This window comes from Cyprinus carpio, chromosome A21 (genome assembly GCF_018340385.1).
Source record: "Cyprinus carpio isolate SPL01 chromosome A21, ASM1834038v1, whole genome shotgun sequence".
NCBI classification, from domain to species: Eukaryota; Metazoa; Chordata; class Actinopteri; order Cypriniformes; family Cyprinidae; genus Cyprinus; species Cyprinus carpio.
Window position 1 is genome coordinate 16,606,361 of NC_056592.1, and position 15,287 is coordinate 16,621,647.

The window sequence follows — 15,287 nt, forward strand, 5'->3', positions numbered from 1 at the left end:
ATTATCTTAATATTCCTCTTATTAAGCAACCAAATGAACATTACAAACCAAATAACAAAAAACACAGTGATTAGTCATCAGGTGGAGTGTTTATATATGTTATACATAATATATATATATATATATATATATATATATATATATATATATATATATATATATATATATATATTAATCAACTTAAATTAAGTAGTTTAATGGCTGGTAAGAAATAATCATAGTAAATTCATTTGTTATTTGCAGGTGTGACAAAATTTAAATCTGTGCCCTAACTCAGCAAAAAAATATGGTTTCAACTTAAATTTTGTTGCTACATTTTTTTTATTAATTTTTTTGCAACATGCCTCAAAAATAAGTCACAACATATTAACTTTTTTTCCCCACCACAGTTTAACAATCTTTTGTCTTATCTCTTTAGTTTGTAAACCGTATACTATAGGATTTAGTCCTGGTGGTACTATATGAAACATTATACTAGCTAGCTTCCTGTGTTCAGCGTATTCAGGAAAACGATGGAGAAAAATCATGATGGCGCAAGAAACAAACATTATTAAATAAACAGCTATGTGACTGCCACATGTTTTTATGGCTTTACTGTTGAGTGCTTTGTTTTTGCTTATTATACATACAGCAACAATCCTGATATATGTTATAAACATCAATGTCAATGATATGCTGAGTGCTGCCACAGAATAAATAATTCCAAACATGTTATTAATGGACACATTTTCACAGGACAATTTATAAAGTGAAGCGTTGTCACAGAAAGGGTTTTCAATTTTAGATCTGCAGTGAGACAGGTGTACACTGAGACCTATCATAATTGCCACTACAATTACAGGCAGCGCCCAGGCTATTGCTGATAATTTAACCACCATTTTATTGGTCATTATAGTTGTGTATAGCAATGGATTGCATATAGCCACTTGTCTGTCATAAGCCATGGTTACTAGTGCAGTGTGGCTTGCTGTTGCAAATACATGAACAAAATATGCTTGAATAACACACTCCACATATGTTATATAGCGCTCTGAGGTCTGCCTAAAAATGTCCTGCATTAAGCGTGGTAAAATGACAGTTGTCCCTATTATATCATTCACTGGAAGGTTACAGAACAGAAAATGCATAGGATGATGTAGGTTCTTCTCCATTGCAATCAGTATTATTAGTCCAATGTTACATCCCATTGCAAAGATGTAAAACAAGAAAAGCAAGATAAAAACAAGATAGGAGGCCTGAGGTGTAACTTTCAGTCCCTCCACAAGAAGAATGTTATTTGTAAATGTTCGGTTATCCATTAGTTGTTGCACATAAAACCTGCAAACAGTAAAACTCAGACTGTCATTAAATGTCTTAAATGTCTACATCTTAAATATCTTCATTATACTATAAGGAATATAAATGGACTATGTTGACAGATATTTGTGTTTTAGCAGTAAAACCTAGTTCAGTATTTCATTTTTTTGCATATAACATATGATTTTCATATGCTTTATTTGCATATAAATCTATGTATGCTGCATATTTACAAAATAACATATTATACATGGTTTGCTTTTCCCTATCATTTTCAGAGTCAACATAAATAAGCACTTTTCAAAGCATGCAGTCAGTTAAACTTATAGCACTACATAGTAATTTAAAAAACAAAAGAACCTGGAATCATATTTTTTTGCTATGAAGTTATGTAATGTCTGGTATTTGCTTTTCTAACAAAACAGAACATAATTGTACCAGAAGTATTTGAATATTACCTCAGATCAAGTTGTCTAGTAAAGAGTTACAGCCAAATCTGTGAATCACGAGTGTTACTGTAAGTACATAAATATCAACTTGCTCTTCTCTAAAGAAATCTTTGCTCATCCTTGCCTTTTAATAACTGATCCAAAGGTGTTTTCTGTACTGTCATCACCCAAGAGGGGAAACTAATTAATTTTGCTTGATGATGTGACCATAGCTAGAGATATTGTAGTATTGGTTGGCTTTTTGCTCTTGTTATCTGTAGGTGCGTAGGTGTGTGACTTTTTGTTGTTGTCAGTATGGCAAGGGCATACCATTTGCCCTGATAAGAATGATCCAGTTAGCCAATGCTAGTTAATGAAGGTACACCTACTGAGGCCCAAATCAGCAGGTTGTAGCCACCTTCAAAATTCTAGTTTTATGGGACTTGTATGTTAGAGGATAGACTGTCACACTAGCAGTTAGAGGTAATTCCACATGCTTATGGGTCTAAAGGGCATATTTCCTTGCATCTATCCACCTTCATTTTACAAAGGCTCTTTCAACATCTTTTGCAGCATTAAGTGGTGTATCAGTTTTAATTTTAATAATAATAATAATAATAATAATAATAATAATAATATTAGCATCAACAATAATAATAATAATAAAAACTGTAAGGCAGCCATATTGGCACTGAATATTACTTTCTCCATATGACAGAATTAATCTAACTCCCCTACTGATGGTTTATGCTGCAGTATTCTTTAGTAGCAGTAACACAAGCAGTATAGTATAATTATTCCTGCTTCCAATGTATGAAATTCAAGAACTGGTAAAACACTCTTATTTCTTCTCATTTAATAAAGCACCCCAACTACGGCACCACTGAACTAATTCAGAATTTCACATCTACTTATATATTCAGAAGTGACAGAGTTAAAATAGAGGGAAAACATGTTTTTTTTTAAAAATCTGTTACTGTTGCTATGTCTGACAAGCTTTTGGTTACAGCCATGGCGCTCCCACTGTCAGTTTGTGCACTCCCTGGAGAAATAGGGAATAATTTCTGGAAAATTTACAAGTTGATTTTAGACAGGAGCAGACAGATAGGTCAGAAATATGCATTCGAGGGATATATTCAGAATGTGAACATTACTTGAAATGAAGTAAACAAAATAAAGATTGAAGCTATAGCCTATAGGTCACAGGGAAAAACTGAAATACCGCATCATCAGACTGAGGATAACAGCATTAAGGAGCAACACTGTTCCTGTAAAGCTGAGTATATAGCTCTCTATTTACTATTACAATCATTAATGTCACATTCAGTACATCATCCTAGCTAGCATTAGCTAACTACCATAACATTATTAGAAAGTGAAAGTGAAGTGACATACAGCCACGTATGGTGACCCATACTCAGAATTCATGCTTTGCATTTAACCCATCCAAACTGCACACACACAGCAGTGAATACACACCCACCGTGAACACACACCCGGAGCAGTGGGCAGCCATTTATGCTGCAGCACCCGGGGAACAGTTGGGGGTTCGGTGCCTTGCTCAAGGGCACCTCAGTCGTGTGCTATAACGACATAATGTCTGGTTAGCTCCACAGGTTTCTCCGCCAGTGCCATTGGTCTTTTCTATACCCTGGACTTCTGTAAAGCCCAAAATATCAGTAGTGTGTCAGCCCAGTCCTCCACAAGCCTGCCACAACAATGGCATAAGCCAAGAGGCAGAAAAATAACACCGCTGCCAGTAACAGCTATTGTGGTGGTGAAGGTGAAGACAAACCAAAAATAGAAACCAGTCTTCTGTCACTACAGCAGTGACAGGTGAGTTGTTTTTAATACTTTATAAATACCAAATATAATGGGAACTCACATTCAAGCTTTTGCTTCAGAGCCAAGCACATCTAGTCTGCTGGTTTCACCGGTGTGCTTTCAAGGCGAGACAGCAGGTGTTGGTGTGATGGCGCGGTTTAGCGGTTCATCAAAGAGCTTCCTGCCTTCTTCTCTCCATTCTCCTGAGTACTTCAGCACCTCTGAAAGAGCTTTTTCTAAAAGAGTTTACGGGTTGTGTTTGCGTCTTTTTAAGGATGTCATTCCGCATGTGTGTTTCTGGGTGCGGTCAATATGATGGCCATGATCGCTGTGTCACGTATCTGGGCTTTCAGCATGCTGATACTGCGTTCGTGGATGACTCATGTTCTCATTGCGGGGACATGACCATCTCTGCATCAAGATCAAGACTCAATTACCATAAGAGGTATAGAGTCCCTTCTGCCACACCCCAATCTAGTTCCTCTTCTCATAAGAGGGCTACTTTGGCTGGTGGTGATGGTGTTTTGAGGGTTACCGTGTGGGCTTCCCCAATGATCCAGCCTCTTCGGGCCACACCCCCTCACAAACGCCACAGCCGGTTGACTTTCCAAAGGAGTTTGCTGGAACCTCTCAGCAGGATCCTAGCATCTCATTCGGGGGTCAGGACTAGGACCAGATGTCGATCGCTGCATCACAAGGTGGGCTTGAGTCATTGGGAGAGGAGGATTCGGCTGCATTGCCTCCCTCTGGGATGACAGCGTTGCCCAATTCTAATCCCGAGTTGACAGCCATGCATTCCAGGGCGGCCAAGAGAATCGGGCTCGAGTGGAGTGCTCCACCCAGTCCCGAACGCTCGAGGCTGGATAATTGGTTCCTGGGGGCTGCACGTGCCAATTGTCTGCACCCCCTTCCAGTTCCTTTCTTCCTGGAAGAACATCAGGAAGTTACCAGTTCGTGGAAGGAACCTTTAACTGCCCGGTGCTACCTCCGACTTCACTGCCCTTGATGGCGGGGCGGCCAAAGGGTATGCAGGGATACCCCCAGTAGAGCTCTCTGTTGCGATGCAATTGTGTCCTCAGAGCATCTCCACTCCCGTCCAAGGCCTGTGAGTTCTCATCCACACTTGTGGCCAAGGCTTACAAAGCTGCGGGTCAGGCTGTTTCCGCTTTGCATGCCATGGCCACCATTCAGGTCTACCAGGCCAAGGTGCTCACGAGGACAGTGCTGACTCAGAGGTCTTACAGGAGGCGCGCACTGCTACCGACCTTGCCCTCCAGGCGACGAAGGTAACTGCACGCTTCCTGGGTCAGGTGATGTCCACTTTGGTGGTCCAGGAGCGCCACCTATGGCTGAACCTGGCAGACATGAACAACCATCAATCACTTAATTAACCCTCGCATTGAGTCCCTCATTGAGGTTAAAATTATATTAGACACACCAGTTCAGCTCAGAATCTGGAGGTAAGTTACTTGTGTTGCCTGTCAGGGATTTCCCTTTGCTGTCTTCGAAAAGGGGGCTTCCCGAGGTTGCTGATTGGCTGGAAGTTCAGTGGTCGCTTGTAGTGATGTCTTGGGAAGCCAATGGTTGGGCGTTGGCTGAAGATGCAGAGTTGTGGACTGGCTGAAGTTTTGAGATGGGCACTCGAGGTCGGACTTGGAGACACAGCGTTACAAAACTTAACTCAGAACACAAAACTCTCAACGGAAAAGAAAATAAACTAAAATAAAAGATTAGAAGTAAAGTTTGACGAGACTAGGTGGCATTTCTTCTCATTGTGTCTAAGTAGCAGCGGGTGTGCAGGCCGAAGCACACTGGAATGGCGCTCAGAGAATGCAAAAAGTAATGGCAAAAAGCATGGCTGAAAGTGATGACTAAAAGCGAACAGCTAAAAAGCTACAAGCATGGCTACAAGCCATGACCAAAAAGCTAAAGAGCTAAAAGGCTAAAAGCAGGCATTACTAAAAGCAAAAGCTAAAAGCAAAGTTTGATGGTGTCCTGAGTATTTAAATTGGGCTGTTGGACACCTCCCAAATGGTATCCTAACCAATTAGATATTGTCTTTGCTCGGGGCATTGTATATTTCTCCTCCCCAATTCATAAATCAATATGTGATCTTATCAGTCACATGGTCCGAATTTTCCCGCTCTTGCAGAGTATAATTTTCTAATCCAAAGAGCTTGTGATCGTGATTACCATCATGGATTTACATGTGATGGTCATGACCATCAATGACCATCAATCAGCATCTCTTTGACCATCAATTTTCTTTTGTTTAATGTTGAAAGCTGTTTTGTAAAAGAGTTGCTTGGTTAGGCTTGCTTCTGGCTGCGCTAGGATTTGATTTACAACATCCTGTGTCTTAAGCCCTTCTGTGGAATTCGGCTCCTCATGTTTCAACCATGCTCCCGATCAAATATTTAATTGTTTGATTCGGGTCTGATACCCTACATGGGAAAAAAGCAAACTCTCCCCTGTGCAGAGGATCTCTTTTCTCGGTATGGAAATTGACTCGGTCGCCATGTTCGCGCAGCTTACAAGCGAGTGCGCACAGTCACTGCTGAATTGTCTGAGTCAATTCAAGGGCAAGAGAGCAGCTCCACTGAAACTATTTCAGAGGCTCCTAGGGGATATGGCATCCACAGCGGCAGTCATACCGCTCGTGTTGCTTCAAATGAGACTGCTTCCGCACTGGCTTCATAGCCGAGTCCCGAGATGGGCATGGCAACAGGGCATGCTCTGAGTGACCGTCACTCCGGCCTGCCTCCAAACCTTCACCCCGTGGTTGGACCTCTCATTTCTACGGGCTGGTGTTCCCCTAAAACCGGTGTCCAGACATGTTGTCGTGTCAACAGATGCCTCTGCCACGGGCTGGGGTGCCATGTGTAACAGCATGCTGCATCAGGCTCCTGGACATGACCCCGACTTCAGTGGCATGCCAATTGCCCTTGAGTTGCTAGCAGTACGGCTTGCTCTGCACCGCTTCAGGGCCCTGCTGAGGGACAAGCACGTTCTGGTCCATATGGACAACATTGCAACCGTAGCGTACATCAACTGTCAGGGCGGTCTACGCTCCCGTCGCATTCCGCAACTCGCTCGCCATCTCCCCTTGTGGAGTCAGAAGCATCTGAGGTCGCTTCTTGCCATTCACTCAATCGTGCAGCCGACGAGCTTTCACATCAGCAGTCTCGCTGACGTGAAATAAGATAAGGTCTTATCTTATTAAAAATTTCATGTGTTTCACATAAGTCACTATCTGCTCTGAGAGTGCAAGATTTGGTTGTTCGGCGCATGCTGTTGAGTGCGACGCTCAAGAGATGTGCTGAGGGGTTACGTCATTTATTCTTGTTTGTCTATTTTTTCTTCATTACAAATCTTGTTTGTTTTTATTTTGTATCATTGCATGTAAAAAAAATAACTTTGTTATGCATATGAAAAATGTGAAACTGCAATCTTCATCGCAATCTGTCCCTAACACCTGTGTATTTCCCAAATCCAAAATAGCCTATAAAACACGTTCATAGACGGATACTTTTCTGATGTCTGGACTCTACTTGGGATTTAGAAAAACATAAAGAGATGGTTCAATATATCAGTAATTAATTCATTATGTGAGAATTTATATTTCAGGTTTTGACTGCGAATGTCATGTCCTTAATGCTGGAATTGCCCAATAATGAAACTAAAAATGATTAGGCCTACATGATGTCTCTGAACAGAGTCTTATTACTGTACTATATTTTTAGGGCCCGAGCACCGATGCTGTGAGGACCCTATTGTATCTGCTTTGTTTATTAGGGCCCGAGCACCGAGGTGTGAGGACCCTCTTGAAATTGCTTCGTTTATTATTATTAGGGCCCGAGCACCGATGGTGCGATGACCCTCTTGGAATTGCTTCGTTTATTCATCTTCTTCTCTGCAATGAATCGCATTTTTGAGTGCCTAAACATGCTCTAAAACTCACGAAACTTTGCACACGCATCAGAACTGGCGAAAATTTACATCTGATATAGGTTTCAGAAGTGGATGTGGCAAAATGGCTCGATAGCACCACCTGTTAAATTTCAACGGAGTGCGCCTCGGGCTACGTTTCATGTATATGCATGAAAATCGGTACATATGTGTAAAACACCATTACCTACAAAAAAGTCTCTTGGGACAAAATCCAAAACCCAACAGGAAGTAAGTTATTTTGAATTTCCTGTACGATTTTTGTGCAGTTTTTGACATTTCCATGCCTCGTACTTTGACGAACTCCTCCTACAGTTTTAATCGGATTATCTTCAAATTTGTGACGTTAAATTGCGAAGATTTTGAGTTTTAGTCAAGGGGTGTGTCCCTGGCGGCCTGACAAAGTATGATGTTTCGCCGTGAAACAGGAAGTCGCTGTAACTCAGGCAAGCAATGTCCGATCTGCCCCAAACTTCACATGTATGATAGGTGTTCTGTCCTGAACAAACACCCATGACCAAATTCAGTTATAGTCGTAGCACCACCTGCTGGCAACAGGAAGTGGCATGGTTGACACTGTAATGGACTCCTAGGAACATATTAAAAAGTGTGAAAAACTGTTAAATAGGCTGGCAACATTCTAGAAACATACTAAAACATGCTAGCAACACTTAGCTAAGTGCTTAAGCATGCTACGAATGCAGTGAAAAAGGAAGTTGCAGTAACTCAGGCAAGCAATGTCCAATCTGCCCCAAATTGAACAAGTTTGATAAGAGTCATGTCCTGAACACATCAACATGCCCAAATTCAGTTATAGTCACAGCGCCACCTGCTGGTAAAAGTAAGTGACATGGTTAACACTGTTATGGACTCCTAGGAACATTTTAAAAAGTGTCAGCAATTGCTAAATACACTGGCAACATGTTAGAAACGTACTAATACATGCTAGCAACACTTAGCTAAGTGCTAAAGCATGCTACTAATGCAGTGATAAAGGAAGTTTTTGTAACTCAGGCAAGCAATGTCCAATCTGCCCCAAATTGAACAAGTTTGATTAGAATCCTGGCCTGAAGACATGTACATGCTCATATATGGTTTTAGATATAGTGCCACCCACTGGCAACAGGAAGTGACATCTTTTACACTTAACACTGTTATGGACTCCTAGGAACATATTAAAAAGTGTCAACAAGTGTTAAATAGGCTGGCAAGATGCTAGAAACATACTAAAACATGCTAGCAACACTTACCTAAGTGCTAAAGCATGCTACTAATGCACTGAAAGAGGAAGTTGCTGTAACTCAGGCAAACAATGTCCGATCTGCCCCAAACTTCACACATTTGACAAGAGTCCTTTCCTGAACACAACAACATGCCCGTATTCAGTTATAGTCATAGCGCCACCTGTTGGCAACAGGAAGTGTCATGTGTAACATTGTTATGGACTGCTTGCAAAATAATAAAAAGCATCAACAAGTGTTAAATAGGCTGGCAAAATTCTAGAAGCATGCAAAAACAAGCTAGCAACACTTAGCTCAGTGTTAAAGCATGCTATTAATGCAGTGTTGCAGAAAATTACTGTAACTCATGCATATAATGTCCAATCTGCCTCAAACTTCACAAGTTTGATTAGAGTCCTGGCCTGAAGATATCTACATACTCATATTTGGTTATAGTTATGTAACACTGTTATGGACTCATAAAAAAACAATATTTACACTTATGCACTATTAGCAACACAGTAAAATATGCCATTGTGTGCTAATCATGCTAGATATATTCTCAAACATGCTAACAACACTTACTATGTGCTAAAGGATGCTATTAATACTATGAAACAGGAAGTTGTTGTAACTCAGGCAAGCAATGTCCGATCTGCCCCAAACTTCACACGTTTTATAAGAGTCCTGGTCTGAAGACATCTAGATGCATATATTTGGTTATAGTTATAGGGCCACCTACTGGCAACAGGAAGTGACATCTCTTACACTGGTATGCACTCTTAGCAACACAGTAAAATATGCCATTGTGTGCTAATCATGCTAGAAACATTCTCAAACATGCTAGCAACACTTACTAAGTGCTAAAAGCATGCTATTAATACTATCAAAGAGGAAGTTGTTGTAACTCATACATACAATTCCCAATCTGCCCCAAACTTCACACATTTTATAAGAGTCCCGGCCTGAACACATCAACATGCCCATATTCGGTTATAGTCATAGCGCCACCCACTGGCAACAGGAAGTGTCATGTTAAACACTGTTATGGACTCCTAGCAACATATTACAAAGTGTCAGGAAGTGCTAAATATACTGGCAACATGTTAGAAACATACTAAAACATGTTAGTAGCACTTAGCTAAGTGTTAAAACATGCCACTAATGCAGTGATAAAGGAAGTTGCTGTAATTCAGGCAAGCAATGTCCGATCTGCTCCAAACTTCACATGTTTGACAAGAGTCCTGTCCTGAACATATCAACATGCCCAAATTCAGTTATAGTCATAGCGCCAACTGCTGGTAACAGGAAGTGACATGGTTAACACTGTTATGGACTCCTAGGAACATATTAAAAAGTGTCAACAAGTGCTAAATAGGCTGGTAACAAACTAGAAACATACTAAATCATGCTAGCAACACTTAGCTAAGTGCTAAAGCATGCTACTAATGCAATGATAAAGGAAGTTGCTGTAACTCATGCAAGCAATGTCAGATCTGCCCCAAACTTCACACGTTTGACAAAAGTCGTGTCCTGAACACATCAACATGCCCATATTCGGTTATAGTCATAGCACCATCTGCTGGCAACAGTAAGTGACATGTTGAACACTGTTATGGACTCCTAGGAACATATTAAAAAGTGTCAGCAAGTGCTAAATACACTGGCAACATGCTAGAAACATACTAAAACATGCTAGTAACACTTAGCTAAATGCTAAAGCATCCTATTAATGCAGTGAAACAGGAAGTTACTGTAATTCATGCATACAATGCTCAAATCTGCCCCAAATTGAACAAGTTTGATAAGAGTTCTGTCCTGAACACATCAACATGCCCGTATTCGATTAAAGTCATAGCGCCACCTGCTGGCAAACAGGAAGTGTCATGTTTAACACTGTTATGGACTCCTAGCAACATATTAAAAACTGTCAGGAAGTGCTAAATATACTGCCAACATGTTAGAAACATACTAAAACATGCTAGTAGCACTTAGCTAAGTGCTAAAGCATGCTACTAATGCAGTGAAAAAGGAAGTTGCTGTAACTCAGGCTAGCGATGTCCGATCTGCCCCAACATTCACAGATTTGACAAGAGTCCTGTCCTGAACACATCAACATGCCCGTATTCGGTTATAGTCATAGCACCACCTGCTGGCAACAGGAAGTGTCATGTGTAACACTGTTATGGACTGCTTGCAAGATAATAAAAAGTATCAACAAGTGCATACAACAACATAGGCTGGCAAAATTCTAGAAGCATGCTAAAACATGCTAGCAACACTTAGCTCAGTGTTAAAGCATGCTATTAATGCAGTGTTGCAGAACATTACTGTAACTCATGCATACAATGTCCAATCTGCCTCAAACTTCACAAGTTTGATTAGAGTCCCGGCCTGAAGATATATACATGCTCATATTTGGTTATAGTTATAGCGCCACCTACTGACAACAGGAAGTGACATGTTTTACACTAATGCAATATTAGCAACACAGTAAAATATGCCATTGTGTGCTAATCATGCTAGAAATATTCTCAAACATGCTAGCAACACTTACTATGTGCTAAAGGATGCTATTAATCCTATGAAACAGGAAGTTGTTGTAACTCATGCATACAATGCCCAATCTGCCCCAAACTTCACAGTTCTGGCCTGAACACATCTAAAGGCCAATATTCAATTATAACTATAGCGCCACCTGCAACAGGAAATGACTTATTTTAAACTAACTTAAACATGAAATGTCTGATCTCCCTAAACTTTGCATGTTTGATAAGATTCCTGGTCTCAACAGATCTTAAGGCCAATATTTCAGTTATAATCATACCGTCACCTGCTGGCGACAGGAAATTACTTGTATTAAACTAACTTAAACATGCAATATCCGGTCTGCCCAAAGTTTATGTGTTTGATATGGGTCCTGGCCTGAACTCATCTTTAGGCCAATATTTATTTATAGTCTTTGGGCCACCTGCTGGCAACAGGAAATTACTTCTTTTACACTAACTTACACATGCAATGTCTGATTTGCCCGGACCTTTGCATGTTTGGTAAAAGTCCTGGCCTGCAGACATTTACATGCTAATATTCAGATATAATCATAGCGCCACCTGTTGGCAGCAGGAAATGTGGCACAAATATTTACCATTTCAAAAGCATATGGTCCAACATTCACTGATCTCCTATGGCCACCGGGTGTTGGTGAGCACGGGTGCGAGGGCCCTTTCATCGCTGCTTGCAGCTTTAATTAGGGCTGAAGCCCGGAGGGGCAAAGAGCCCTATTGTTTTCCTAAGGATTATTCTTCTTATTATTTTTTTTTTAAACCTTCCGGGGGTTTTGGGGGGCCTTAACATACTCAAAAACTCTTGAAAATTGGCACACATGTTGGAATCTGCGGCCATCAGGACCTCATTGAGCATAGACCTCATTGAGCCGAACAACTTTCACACTATATGTTATAGGCTCCGCCCACAGGACGTCAGCTATTCAGGGCTGTTTAAAAAAAGCATGCTCTGGAATTTGATATACTCCTCTGAGGACTTTCAACCGTTTGCCTCGAAACTTGGTGAACATGATCTCAAGACATTGGGGATGCAAAATTGCCAGGGGATTTTTGATATCTTGGACGGTTTGCCCGTGGCGAGGCATTGAAATTAGGGCAAAAAATGAGAAACAGGAAATGTCTAATAACATCCACATACATCGCCTGAGTTTGATCAAACTTCATCCGATTATTCGTTGTATGATGCAGATCGCATATATGTTACTATTAGGAGTCAAAGTTATAGCGCCAACAACTGGCAGCAGGAAGTGTGTCATTTTCAAAATGCTTTGAATTCAGCATCTTATTTTCACTCTGTTTGCTTCAAACTTAATCAGAATAATGACAAAACACGGCTGATGTAAATCTGTTGTGGGGAAATTGATATCTAATATTGTGTTGCCATGGCAATGTGTCAAAATTGAATATTCTGTTCTGGTGATTTTGAGGCAGATAACATGCTCAGAATTACATGAAACTTAAAACACATATCAGTATTAATGACAGATAGAACATGGCAAAAGTTCATAAAAGGGCGTGGAGGGGGCACTCTATAGAGCCACCTTTTGTCAAAAAAGGGGGGTTAGTTTTAGCTACAGACACCAAACTCGGTACATATATTGTTCTTATCAAGACGGACAACTTTCTAATTCACAGTCATCAGCTACGACCAACAGGAAGTCGGGTATTTTGATTTGAATATGGATTTTTGGAAAAATATAGCTGGGAATGAATGTATACTGCTCAGAGAAAAATTACACTATGCACACCAAACATTGTCTACATGATGCCAAAACATTGAGGAACTTAAATTGCGAAGGAATTTTGGATAGCTTGAATTTTTATTTCTAAATTACATCTTCAAAAAACATCAAAAACATTAAAAAACAAATATCTTGTATTTTTAAATTGCAGCTTCCAAACACTTCAAAACTATTTTTCATACAGAGAACATATCATTCTGAGGAAATATGCATAGTTTCACAAATTTACAACACTGTATGGATAACAGAAAATTAAAAAAACTCTCAGACATCTGATCTCACTCTGAGGCCACTCTCTCTGTGTGAGGGAAGGGAGGGACTGAGTGACTGACTTTGTTGTTGGTGACTGAGTGTGTGTGTGTGTGTGGTGGGGGGGGTGTTGAGGGCCTGGCTGATAGAGATAGAGAGAGAGAGAAAGAGAGAGAGAGATAACATCTCTTTAATCACCAGAAAAAAAAATCAGTAATTGTGTGTTGTTGTTTTTTCTTTTCATCACTACAGCTTAAGAAATCTCTTAGTCCTTATCCTTTTCTGTCAGTTTTAGGGACCAAAAAAAAAAAAAAAAAAAAACCTAGTACAATTTGTAGGGCTCTGACAACACATTTTACTATAATTAGGTTAGTAATTATGTTAATTACAACATAAAAAGATACAAAAATATACATACACATGGATTTTTTTTTATTCTGCAAATAATAATTTGAAAGTCATTTGGTACTGACCTAAGACAGACATCCTGTAACATGACATTTATCTGAATTTACACAATCTCATGGATATAAAAGCTGGAATGCAGGCAAAAATATTTTACAAATGCTTATAGGTCAATAAAATCGTTAAAAATGCTTTTTCGCCGAGTGCATAATAATTAGGCACATTGATATTCTAATGATATTTTTTTTCCAAGCACATTTTACCAATTCCAAATCACATCAATCTTAATAAATACTATACATTTGGTATTTAATCATTTATGAGTGATTTATAATTGTCCTTGAAGGCTGGAAGTGAAAAACTCCTTATATTCAGGAGTGCTGAATTATAAGGCATGTTTTCTTGTCATGCATTGGTCATAGAGCTAACTGTAGCGGTGCCTCAGGTGTTGAAATAGATTTGTTATACATTATACAGGTTCACACGTACTCCGTCTGCAGTGCGTATACAGTATGTGTATGCGGTGCAAGCAGCGAGAGCGAGTTATTGTAACGTGAAAGCACATTAAAATAATGCGCGATCGCGAATCTCTCTGTTCGCATGCAGATTTCCTCTGCTTTGTCACGAAACCAGAAACCAAAAATAATAATAATAATAATAATAATAAAAAACCTAATAATTCTGCACACCTGAATATAAGGAGTTTTTCTCTTCCAGCCTTCATGGACAATTATATATCACTCATAAATGATTAAATACAAAATTAATGGTAGTTATTAAGATTGATGTCGTTTGGAATTGGTAAAATGTGCTTAGAAAATAATCACAGTATCAACATGCCTAATAATTATGTACTCGGTGTAAATCAATAAAGGTCTTAGTAACACTTCATAATAAAGTCTCATTTGTTAACATTAGTAAATGCATTAACTAACATGAGCAATATATTTTCACAGAATTTATTAATGTTTGGTAATGTTAGTTCACAGTGCATTAACTAATGTTAACAGATTATTTTTTTAAATTATTTTTAAGTTTTAAATATTAACTGACATTGACATGCTATATAATTATTGTTCATGTTCATTTATATAGTCAATGTTAATAATTGAAACCTTATTAAAAAGTGCTACTAAAATTTGATATATTGTTCTGTGTGTGTGTCTTTCACAGTCTTGATGGTTTGGATTATCCCTTTAATTGCCGAATCCTTTAAAACCAGACTGCCAGAGAGTTACTGTAAATGCATGTGCCAGGTGGGCAAAGTTTTCCCGATGCCACAGGGGTGGCGTTTGCACTGATGGCTTGAGCCTGCCATCGCTGCTTGCAGCTATATTTAGGGCCCGAGCCAATGGGCGCAGGGCCCTATTGATCCCCTAAGGATTATTCTTATTATTATTTTTTTTTTAAACTTCTGGGGGTTTTTGTAGGCCTTAACATACTCAAAAACTCTTGAAAATTGGCCCACACATTGGAACCTGCGGCCATCAGGATGCTGCCGAGGCTGGGACCCGGGCGTGGCACAGGGGCTCTACGGCGCCCCCTGGAACACAGTCAGAAATCTTGAACCATAGCTCACACATACTTGCATGTATTTAAATGAAACTTTGT

The 15,287-nt window shown here is 39.7% G+C and overlaps 1 protein-coding gene across 1 annotated transcript; it reads right to left on the reverse strand.

The window, feature by feature from the left end:
* Positions 1–356: 356 nt before the first annotated feature.
* Positions 357–1,298, reverse strand: LOC109080957 (olfactory receptor 146-like). The gene is made up of 2 exons (XM_042711509.1): positions 953–1,298; positions 357–823 (listed from the first exon to the last, which is right to left on the reverse strand). Exons 1-2 carry the CDS (start codon positions 1,296–1,298, stop codon positions 357–359), a joined length of 813 nt encoding a protein of 270 aa, XP_042567443.1.
* Positions 1,299–15,287: the final 13,989 nt, after the last annotated feature.

Bases quoted from the DNA above. Each gene is read 5' to 3' on its own strand.
- LOC109080957 (XM_042711509.1), bottom strand. From the start codon at position 1,298: ATGGATAACCGAACATTTACAAATAACATTCTTCTTGTGGAGGGACTG. The intron at 824-952 runs TAGTAACCATGG...TTGTAGTGGCAA, and splicing joins AACAGCAAGCCACACTGCAC to TTATGATAGGTCTCAGTGTA.